General features: G+C 35.5%; 1 protein-coding gene across 1 annotated transcript; it reads right to left on the bottom strand.

Annotated features, from left to right (window-relative positions):
* Nucleotides 1-506: 506 nt before the first annotated feature.
* LOC149218886 (uncharacterized) lies at nucleotides 507-10,974 on the bottom strand. Its single transcript, XM_089382499.1, has 10 exons — nucleotides 10,567-10,974; nucleotides 10,261-10,447; nucleotides 10,046-10,128; nucleotides 9,837-9,949; nucleotides 8,559-8,691; nucleotides 8,290-8,448; nucleotides 8,038-8,190; nucleotides 876-955; nucleotides 727-776; nucleotides 507-637 (listed from the first exon to the last, which is right to left on the bottom strand). The coding sequence occupies exons 1-10, from the start codon at nucleotides 10,972-10,974 to the stop codon at nucleotides 507-509; spliced, it is 1,497 nt and encodes a 498-aa protein (XP_089238625.1).
* Between the last annotated feature and the right edge of the window lie 758 nt (nucleotides 10,975-11,732).

The raw sequence follows: 11,732 nt of genomic DNA, 5'->3' as shown, positions 1-11,732 counted from the left end.
ATTTCACTATTTCTACCTCTACCAAGGTATGAGGAATCCCCCACACACATATATATATATAATATTTCTCATAAAATATTATTAACTATATTTAATAACATATATATATATATAATATTTCTCATAAAATATTATTAACTATATTTAATAAAAAAAAATTAGATGTCATAATTTTTCTCTCCACATGACCAATTATAAGGTCATTGTGCCTCTTTCTTCAATACCCTTTCTTCATATAAAATTTTTCTCATATATATTTTTCAAATATTACCATTTATATTTAATAAAAAGGATAAATGGCATAATTTTATTCCATGATAGACCAATTAGAAGGTCATTATGACTATTATTTTAGACAATACAACAAATGCAAACGTTGGTGCACTGAAATAACAAGACACTCCTGCATATTAATCAGGGGTTTCGGAGATTAGATTCTTATTGTAGACAATACAGCAAATGCAAACGTTGATGTACTGAAATTACAGCACACCCTTGCATATTGATCAGGAGTTCCGAAGGTCCACGTAGTATTGTCGAAGCCACATTTTGATTATTGTAATTTCTTTCTTTCTGATATCTTTGAGCCATTTTGGATCATCTTTTGTTGCGAATCTCAGATCTATGTGATGTGCCCCTTCGTAAAATAAACCACCAGTTAAATCAATTGCAAAACCGAAAAATACTATGTAATTTGTCTTGTGCAGTTAATGAAATTTGTATTACCTTGTTTTGCAACAATTGCAATTACGCTTTCGTTTATATCCTCCAACACCCTGCAGTGTACGCACAAATAGCATCACTGTGATTTTAAAAGCACTGTGCCCCAACATAAAACATTTCAATGAAATGTTAACAACAAATAATGCTCATACCCTCCACCACTCCATGGATCTCGCAATCCATTGAAAAATATTATATTGCTCGCAAAGTGTTTAAGAACTCTCTTGATATGCTGCAAAAAAATATCAGAGATCACCCACACTCAATATCGTTTATCACTTTTGAGTTTTAAAATTAATTACTTTATTTATATATGAAATGAATTTATAAATCATACAAGATATGAAATATTGTTTGTCAAAGTGTTTATAAGAACATGCTTAATAGTTCCCCGAGGATGGAAAAGAACATGCTTAATAGTTTAAAATAGAAGTCAAATTTAGATAAAGTGATTGGATGCAGAGGGTTTTTTTTTCTATGTGATTAAAGTTCTAAATTCTTAACCATCGAGAGATTAAAAAAATCTAATCACATATTAATTTTATATCAACAATAAAATTATCAATTTATATTTTCAAAGAAAATTGAATTATTGATCTCTCCATGATAAGTTACTTGAGCAATAGAACTTTAATCACCTGAACTAACCCACAAAACTATATTTATTAATTGATTTGTAATATAAAATTATTAATTTATATTTATTAATTAATACTAATTTATATTAAGTAATTAAAAATGAAAACATGATATATCTAATTTTTATGTTTTTAATACTTATATATTAGAGAAAAAATATTTAAAAATAATTTAAGAAAATGTGAAGAACAAGCTCATATGTTACATACCAAGATATAAGTATGAAAGTTGTTTGAAATTATATGTCTATCATATTTAATAGTAATCCAATGAGTATGAAAGTTGTTTGAAATTATATGTCTACCATAATTAATAGTAATACATTAGCACTTACGTGAGAAACACATGGAAGTTATATATGTGTCTGTGGTTATGAAAATTGCAACAAAACATCATAAAGGAACAAACATAACCCAACATCACAATGGGACAAACATAATTAAATGTTACAATGTGACAAACACAACCCAAAGTGGTAGTATGATAAACATATTTTAATGGAGCAATGTGACAAACATAAACCAATGGAAAAATGAGTCAAACATAGCCCAATGCTGAAATGTGACAATCATGGTCCAACATGGTCAATAGTGATCAAACATGGTCAAAGATGGTCAAAGATGGTCATCCATGATCAATCATAGTCAACCATAAGTAACATGGCCATCCATGGTCACCCATTGTCTACCATGGTCTGTCATTGCCATCCATGGTCAACATAGCATCCAACAATGAAATGAGTTGAACATTTCCCAGTATCACAATTTGACGAACATGGTTGAACAATAGTCAACCATCGAAAACATGGTCAATCATAGTCAACCATAGAGAACATGGACAATCATGGTCCACCATGGACAACTATAGATGCCATGGTCTACCCATAGTCAACTATGACCAACATGGTAAAAAATGGTTAGTCATGGTTACCATTGTCTCTCTAGTCAACCAAGGTCAACCATAATCTATCATAGAAAACTATGGTTAACTACAATCAATGATAGTTAATACATTCAACCATGGTCAATGATAGTCAACATTTTCAACTATGGTCAACATGACCATCTATGATCAATAATAGGAAACAATGACAAACCATGGTCAACCATAGTCCATCATAAGCTATAATAGTGAATTATCTTTAAACGTGGTCAACATGGTCACCCATAGTCAACTGTATATTTTGACCATATTAAACCCTCCTCAACCATAACTTGACCATATTTAACCATAATCAACCATAGTCAACTATGGCTTACTAATCCTCCCCACACATATCGACCATAAGCTGGCATAACTACATTAATAAAAGTGGTTGATATACACCAATCAACACCATTTTCACCTTTCATACACTGATTAGGACTTGAAAATGGAGCCAATCAATATATATCAACCACTTTCATTAATGTTGTTGTGCTAGTATATACATATATGGATATGACAGTTGCATAAACTTGAATGTCCAACATATTTCATAGTAATACACTGTGGATGTGAAGAACAAACTAAAGTTACATATTTGTGTGGGGTAGTATGAAAGTTGCATGACCTTACATGTCCACTATATTCAGTAGTAATCCACTTATGTGAAGATGAAATTAATGTTACATATACCTATGTGAGTATGAAAGTTGTGTAAAATTACATCTCCATCATATTTGGTAGTAATCTAGTGACAATAGAAAAGTTGCATGAACTCCATGTCTACAAGATTTTATAGTAATCCACTGGTGCTTATGTGAAGAAAAAAAATGACATTATAGATGTTTGTGGGTGAGGGAAATATAAAATATATATTTCACCCCACCCCCACCCATAAATATGCTTTACCTAATAGGGGTGGCAAGTGCGATGGAGGGGGGTCCTCTATAGCCCTAGAGGACAAATTGAATTAGAATACTCATGGACCCTAACTGAAGTCTCGAATAATCAGGCTAAGATGTATGTGCTACTTCAATGCATCCTTTTTGACATGTCCTTTCAAATTGGATCCATTATTAGTGTAGTGAATTCTAATAATAGAGTCCAGACATCTAATATTGGGGACTAGCTCTTCCGAATCAAAATGATCACACTTCCACAAAAGAATTTTAACAATTTTATCTCCAATCCAAAGAATCCAAGTCAAACATGTGCTTAGGATCCTCAATAATGTAGTTGATCACTTGGCCAATCAAGATTTTCTCTTGGTTCCTGGAACCACAACAGTCAATGGAACTTGGAGAGAGGCACCATTCCCATGGCATATGTTAGTGGGTAATCATTTCAAAGGTGAACGGTTCAAAGATGCCACATGTGAAGAACACAGTAGTGAAGTGGAGAGAAAAGGATGCATTAAGTTAAGCCACCAAGCGATGGGAATTAGAGGGTGCATAGACTAGTTTCGAGTCATGGTAATATCACAACATACTAGGTATTTAGTCTGACATTTGACATGAGGTTCCAAATGAGACATATGAAATATTATGTGTGATTGAAGTGGGAAATTTAGGACTACATAGCTTCTTTTAGTAATGACCTAGTTGTGGAGTATTAATGACAATATGGGAATGCAGTGTCAAGGATGGGGATGATTAGAGGCATTGATTCTTTTCATACAGAATCCGAGTTTTTGTGTGTTCAAGGTAGTGTGGGTTGCATTTATTTAAATGGTGGAAATAACATTTTATACGTTGCTCAAGATAAAAGAATTTACAGGGCCATTCTGTAGGGGCAAGGCAAGGAATGCAGGTAGAGGTGGATAGAAGAATCAGAGTGCAATACACTTTAGCAAGGATGGAGAAAGCTAAGGGAAGAAGCGATGTGTAGTTTGTGAAACCTGGTGAGCTCCAGTATTGTAGCAATAATGCTACAACTCCTGGGGCTTCCTGTCTCTTAATTTTATCAACCCGGTAGTTCGTACAAACTTGGAAGCGGCGGTGCTATATGCACAAGTACTAGCTCTTGTCGCAGCTGTCACTTGGTCAACTGGCACAAGTCCGCTAGGGCTCAAGCCAACTTCTATAGGCTCTCAGAAGAAGCTTGTTAAATGATGGACGAAAGCTAGCTCAAAGAAGACTAATCTACTTGGCAAAAATGAACTGAAAGCAAATCAAAACATAGAAACCCTAGGAAACCCTAATTTAACTAGTCTAACCTCTATGATGCAAAGAATGTGAAGGAAACCTCTACCAATGATGCCATTACTTCTAATAAGTGAAAATGCATGAATCTAATCTACTTGCATCTTAAAAGACATGTTTTTGTATTTTTTTCTTTAAGTGGATGGAGTGATTGTGATTTTGTGCTTATTAGGGTTTGGTTGTGCAGATGGGATGGAGAAGGAAGGAAAGCATGGGAAAGGTTGGGGAGGTTAGGAGAGGTCCCTAGGGATCCTTAGCATCCATCCACAGAGGTTCCTAACGTTCAGAGGCTCAGCAACTGAGTGAGTGGCCTCCTACAGGATGTCTGCAGGGGTTTCTACAAGAAAGTCTTGTAAGTCTTCTACAGGATGTTCTGTAATTCTTCTACAGGATGTTTACGAATTGCATTTTTGAGGATGGATGGTTGATGGAAGATGCATGGATGGTTATGGAGGTAGGATGGGGGTCTGAAGTGACCTAGGAACTGATGGATGGAGTGATGAGATGATATGTGGAAGGCTGATTTGGCTTTAAGGTAGTTGAGACAACAATGGAGAAGAAGGTAAGGTTACTTGGCAAAAGAGAAGATAGGAGATGAGGGAACAGAGTTGGTGATGGAGGAGCTGATCTGAACGAGGCTCAGATGAACGAGGAGGTGATGAAGATGATAGAGATGCCCTCAACAATGCTCATTCAAACGAATCAATGAATTCTTGCAAACAAACCAAGTCCTAGCTAACTTAATCTAATTGTCAATGAAATAAATGAACAGCAGCTTTGTTTGGAAAGAGAACCATGTACTTCACGTGAGAAAGAGCATTCCAAAAGATCTAAAAGCATAACAAACTCCTACCAATCGATTCTAAGCATAAAAAGCTACGTTACCCATCAAAACCAACTACCATAACAAAGCAAGATCTAAAGAGCAGATTTTTATTTCAAGAACGCAGCAAACACAAAAAGATAAACAAGGGAGGTACTGGGCGCTTGAGATGGGCCCAACCCCAAGAGCTACAGCCTCCCATGAAAGATTTAGAGCTGGTGCAAAGCTGGATCCATCTTTATTAATCAAGAAATGAAAAGTTACATCAAAACTGTCCATAAGGAGAGCTTGAGAATGAGCTGAAAGCAAAGCTAATCCATGGCCTAAAAATCGAACTACAAGCTAGCTAACTAATGGCTAAAACAAAATGACTAACTAGCTACAAAAATGACTACCAACTAGCTACAAAATGACTACTAACTAGCTAACCAAAATGAGGCCCCAAGCCTTCTTATTTATACAATTTGAGGACCCAACAGTCCTCCTAAAAGTTAGGGACTTGGCTGCCCAAGACTTGGAGTTAACAGCAGTCCAACTTGACTTGCTTGGCTGCCCTTGTGCTCATTGATTTGGTGGCCTTTGAACTCCGAGCTGATGGTGGAGAATTCGAGGTAAGGGCCCATAAATGAGGGGGACACCTTCCTACAAATCCTCTAGCTTGTTCTCCCACGAATTTGGCTGCCAAGTGCTCATTAAGACCTTCAATTTTGTCTCCAAGTTTACCAAAAAGGCTACACAAAGCACCCATTAGACTTGTTGGCATAATGACTAACCAAATTCACTCTATTAACATAAAAATAATAAAAAACATGCAATAAACAAATGAGAATGGTGGACTAAGCCAAATTAGGAAGTTGAATGAGCCCAAATAATTGTACATTTTTGGGGCTCATCAAAACCCTAAGAGCATAGGATGAGCTTCAGATGGAAATTTCCCTGGTCAATAAGAAGGTTAATAGGTTGGCAGTCAAGGTGGACACCTTGATAGGCATTTTATCCTCCCGTTGTCAGCAACTACATGAGCTCAAAATTGAAATCTAACATCTTCAATGTCAGCCCTAATCTATCCTAGCAATGAAGCAACGAGAAATTTGGGGTCAAGTAACTGAAGCATCCCTAGTCAAATATGTGCATATAGTCCAAAGTGATCAACCTAACCTTAACTAGATAGCTCTAGTTACTCATTTAATCATTACAGATGATTAGGAGATTAGTTTAGATTAATTTTTTACATGTACCACATCAATGTGTATTAGGGGGCTTCGTCAATTTGTATCCATGAAGGCACTATTGCTGCATAATAGTAAGACAAAGCAGGAGTTTGAAAGCACTATATTTTAGAATTAAAATTTTTTGATGCATACAATATCTGGAAAATATGGATATACTCTCTTTGTGCTATGGCATAATTTTGCAACTATAAAATGAACTTGTTATTGGTAGAATAAAAATTCTTTACCCAATATTTTCTCGCACCCCCACCCTAACCCTTGCCCTAATATGTATCATAATAAATATTCTTTACCCATATTTTCTACCACCTCCATCCACACCCTCACCCTCATAAAATATGTTTTACAAAATATTTTCCCCCGGCCCCACCTTCATGCATAGTATGAGAATGGGGGTGGGGGAAATATTGGGTAAAACATATTTATTTTGGGGTTGGGGAATATTGGGTATGCTTTGTGTGGGGGGATAATGGGTAAAGCATATTTATTTGGGGGTGAGGGAATACTTTGTAAAACATATTTATAATAAGTACGATTCACTCCATGTTCCCTCCAATCCTCAACCTCCATTACATATGTGTGTGGATATGAAAGTTGCATAAACTTATATGTCCACAATATTTGGTAGTGATCCAATGACATATTGGGTAAAACATTTTATAAATATGTTTTACCCAAAATTTCTCCCCAACCATAAATATGCTTTAGCCACTGTTATCCCCTTACCCTCAGCCTCACCCTCAAATATTTGGGTAAAACATATTTATAATAAATATGCTTTACCGAATATTTCTTTCGACCGCACCCTCATAAACAACAAATATGTTTTACCCCAAGCCACCCCATCTTCATAAAATAAGCTTTGCTTAAGTCCACCTTAAGCAACCCAACCCAACCTCACCCCACCTTCATAAAATATGTTTCACCCAATAATTCTCTTCATCCCCACTTTGACCCTCACTCTTACCATCATAGAACATGCTTAACCCAACATTTTCCTTCAACTCCACCTTCATACCTACTATAAAAATAAGATAAAGAGAATTAAAGCATATTTATCTAGAGATAGAGAGACTATTAAATATACTTTATGTGAAAAAATATTAAATAAAACATATCTATTTGAGATAAAACTATACTAAATAAAACATATTTACAATAAATAAGATTTACCCAATATTCCTTCTCATCTCATTCTAATCCTACATAAATATATTTTATAAATTACATAAATTTATTGAAAACAAATAAATTACTGTTATGATAAATATAATTTACTCTTAACAGTATTCCTTCCCTCTCTAATCCCAACTCTACCTCAGATACATGTGAATATTAAACATACATATGTTCAAGTTGCTTAACTGTCCATTCAAGTTGCTTAACTGTCCACCACATTTGGTAGTAACACAGTAGCGCTGATGTGAAGAAAAACATGAAGTTATATATATGTGAGTGGGGGGTGTGCAGGGGTATGAAGGTTGCATGAACTTACCTGTCCACCATATTCCGTAGTAATCCAGTGGCGCCTCGGTCGAACTCCATAGTAATGCTCACAACTAGCCGCGAAATCCTTGTAGTCATATGTTGATTCGGGAAACATACTCGTTGAATCGTCACCCATGGGCATCACCATTTCTGTACAAACCTGCAGCACAATGGAATTAATGAAAACGGAAGGATGCAATCCATAAAACCTAGCTTGAAATACAATAAAAGACTTGAAATAAAACAATAAGTATTCAACCTGAAATCCCCAACCATCCTCTCCATGGGGATCAGCGCTGGGACTCAGATCAAAACAAGAGCCGCCGCTCCCACTATAGTTATAATAAATATTTGCTGCTCCGTATAATCGACTCAGGAGGTCTGTACCACCAGAGGGATTATCTATCGCCTTGCACATCTGTGATTGTATGGGCACAAAACAATGTATAGAGATTACATTTTCTAATCTATTTCTTGCAATTTAAAAATGCAGTGGGTATGGAAGAATATCTGGGGTTCAGCTATTACTTGCTTCACAGGATATGCTGGCAAATTCTGGACAAAATTGGCCGCGTATGGATAGTCTGTCATGGCAGTGTAGGCATAAGCAGAATAAAACCACCCGAACAAATTCTGAGCGATATCCTCATCACTATTTGATCTGAAATAAAGGTGGTTTCTTATGTTAAAACATACATGAGTAAGAATATTTTAGAAATAGCTCTAAATTAAACTTACTAATACATTTAATATTCGAAAATATTTGATAAGCTTTTTAATATAAAAAAAGCTCTAAACTATACTTACTATTTTTTAAGAGAGAACTCTTTGATAAGCTTTTTAATTTAAAAGCTCTAAACTAAACTTACTAATTTTTTTTTAAGAAAGAACTAGCTGATAAGTTTTTTAATTTAAAAGTTTGTTTGGTCCTATATATGTAGGTGGCTCTTAAGTTCAAGAGGATATATTTTTCAACTTCCCATCAGACCAGACCCACACATTTTTTCAGGGTACTACCTTCAGATGGGGGCACCAAAAGATCGATTGATACTGCTACTTATCCAGACTCCATATCAGTGAGGATCCGTGGAACCTGTCACAGATCCATTCCTGAGAGACAAACTAGGTCCTCCACAGTTCAGCAGCATGTGAATCCACCAAGATAGGATTTAGTGGACAGTCTGCACTTGCCATTGACTCTTCATGGCCAACAGACTGTTGAGTTTCTTCAGTGTTATTCATTAGCGTCAGATGTTAGGAGAGATGGGTCTGAGATTAGCTCTTGGATCTTCTTTTCTAGGGCCAGATGTTGATTTACTTCATGCATTGTAACTTTGATTTACTTCATGCATTGTATCTTTTATAGGAGATTGTTTGATTCTCCTGCTTTGTATATACATCAGTGTACTCAACAGTCTCTTTGACCTATTGTGGTCATTAGTTAGACATAAATATAATTATCTTATCTTATTTATCTAAACTATACTTACTAATTATTTTAGAGAGAAAGAACTTCCTTTTATTATGGGAAAAAAAAGCATATTAATGAAAATAAATTTCAATAGCCATAAATGTATTCAAACCAATCATCATCTATCTACTTTCACAAATAGACACAGAGAAACAGAGAACTTACTCTAAACTAAACCTACTAAATTACTTCCACATATTTATAAAAAATGTTCAACCAAATTTCTTCTTCTATATTTCTCCATTAAATTTTTCTTTCAACAAATACATTTTCAACAAATACATTTTAATCTTTAAGACAAAAGAGGCATTTCATAGAGATTCAATATCATTTACTTGCAAATTCTGAGAGACTTTCTCAGAGATTTCAGGCCTTTGGAAGTTGATGTCAGGTTATCTATCACATCCCATGACTTTTTTATCACATTGAAGCAGTTCGCACTTTCACTCTGCCAAGCCAATTAAAAGTAATATAGGTCACCCAAGAAAAAAAAGATATATATATATATAGCTACATTCTCCTATAATAATTAGGTAACTCATACCCTAAAGTCCCGAGACACTGTCTTGTCGAAAGTCGTTGGAGGCGTGATGTTATCGAAATACAAAATAGGAGCTGAGGACGCGAATGCACCGATTGCAATGTGGGGATACTTCAATCGAAACCAAGCAGCTAACACTGCAAATTAAAAATATTTCTCATCAGTACTTGCGAAGTATAAACACAAGGATCACAGTTAATGAACATATTTCAACTTACTTCCTCCATAAGATCCTCCAAACACAACTACAGGTGAATCCTCTGCTGACAAATTCTTTTTCAGATCTGTAATCAGTGTGGCAAAATCAGCCAAGGCCTGTGTGGAACTTAGGAAGCCTTGGGTACTTGAATTGCTGTAAGCAGCTTCCTGGCCTCCAAATGGCATTGAATGACCATAAAAGCGGTGCTGAAAAGAAGAATTAGGAAACCAATATATGAGCACAGTTACATAAAATCACAATTTTCAAGTTCTGATGCATGTTTTTTAAAATCAGGTGCCCCTAAATGATTGGGTCATAATAATACCTCAATGAAGACAAGCAGGGCTTTAAACACTGGGGCAATGTCGAACATGAAGCCTGCGTTTTCTGTGAACCATTCAATAAAACCTTCGTTTCCTGTATACACAAATATCGGAGATTTGCTGGAAGCTCCACCCCAGTGGTCAGAATTGATGAGATATTTCTGTTGAAAGGTCTGATAACTCTCTGGAACGAAAGTAAAATGGTCGAGAATTTGTGTGTAGTATCTCACGCTGTATTTTGCAGCAGAGGCAGAGGCAGAGGCAGATGCAGTACTGGTGTTCCATTTTGGCCGCGGAGAAAAAAGGAATGGAGAAGTTCTACCGGGGGCACAACTGATGGTGCCCACAAGTGAAAGCAATACTAGAATAGCAAGGCAGGCTATTCCATGCAAAGCTGAATCCACCGCCATTGCTCCAGAGGTATCTGGAGGAGAAAAACAGCAGAATTTATAGAGACGGAGATTCATGGGGATATTTTTCTGTTTTTCGTCAGACTCTGGGAATAAACCTTAGTTCGAGCTTGCATGGAGGAAGCCAGGTTAGTTTGTTTACCTTAATTATTATCATAGATTCTTACGCTAACTTCAATCGATATGACTTCGACAACCTCTCTGACTCGAGATTTTGATACGTTGATCTGGAACTTATCTTTCTATTTTCCCGAATCTCAATATATTTTTTAAATTATTTTAAACAAGTATGGTAAGTAGTTCATATCCGATTCTCAAAATAGAATAGTTAGCGATATAGTTTCTATTTTCCCGAATCTCAATATATTTTTTAAATTATTTTAAACAATTATGGTACAGTAGTTCTCACCGGATTTCTCAAAATAGAAGAGTTATCGACATATTTGGGAAATGAAATGAAATTTTAAGTGTTTTTTATGAAATTAGTAATGGGAGTTAGTTTTTAATTGAGCAAAATAAGAATCTTTGTTTTTCATGGAATGCTAGCTCCAATGCATTTTTTTGTTGGAGATCACAAGTGAGGTTGAATTCTTGAACATAGTACTTTTTCTTTCTACACAACTCTTTTCCCCATTCACCATAACAAAACTCTTTAAATACTTGCTATTTGTGGGACATGCATTGACATAAATATTCTGTTTTTGAATCCATTTGTTGTTTTGTATCATCCATGATTTCTTTCTTTCACTCATTCCTTT

The sequence above is a fragment of the Pinus tabuliformis genome, chromosome Q (assembly GCF_031772625.1).
Source record: "Pinus tabuliformis cultivar Carrire ecotype Pingquan chromosome Q, CPIR1, whole genome shotgun sequence".
Taxonomy (NCBI): domain Eukaryota; kingdom Viridiplantae; phylum Streptophyta; class Pinopsida; order Pinales; family Pinaceae; genus Pinus; species Pinus tabuliformis.
Note: the sequence above shows the minus strand (reverse complement) of the source record. Positions and strands in the feature narration are given on the sequence as shown.

Excerpts from the sequence above, each read along its gene's own strand:
- LOC149218886 (XM_089382499.1), bottom strand. The coding sequence starts at position 10,974 with ATGGCGGTGGATTCAGCTTTGCATGGAATAGCCTGCCTTGCTATTCTA. Across the intron at positions 10,448-10,566 it reads CCCTGCTTGTCTTCATTGAG|CACCGCTTTTATGGTCATTC; the intron begins GTATTATTATGA and ends TCTTCTTTTCAG. Across the intron at positions 956-8,037 it reads CTACGGAATATGGTGGACAG|CATATCAAGAGAGTTCTTAA; the intron begins GTAAGTTCATGC and ends ATTTTTTTGCAG.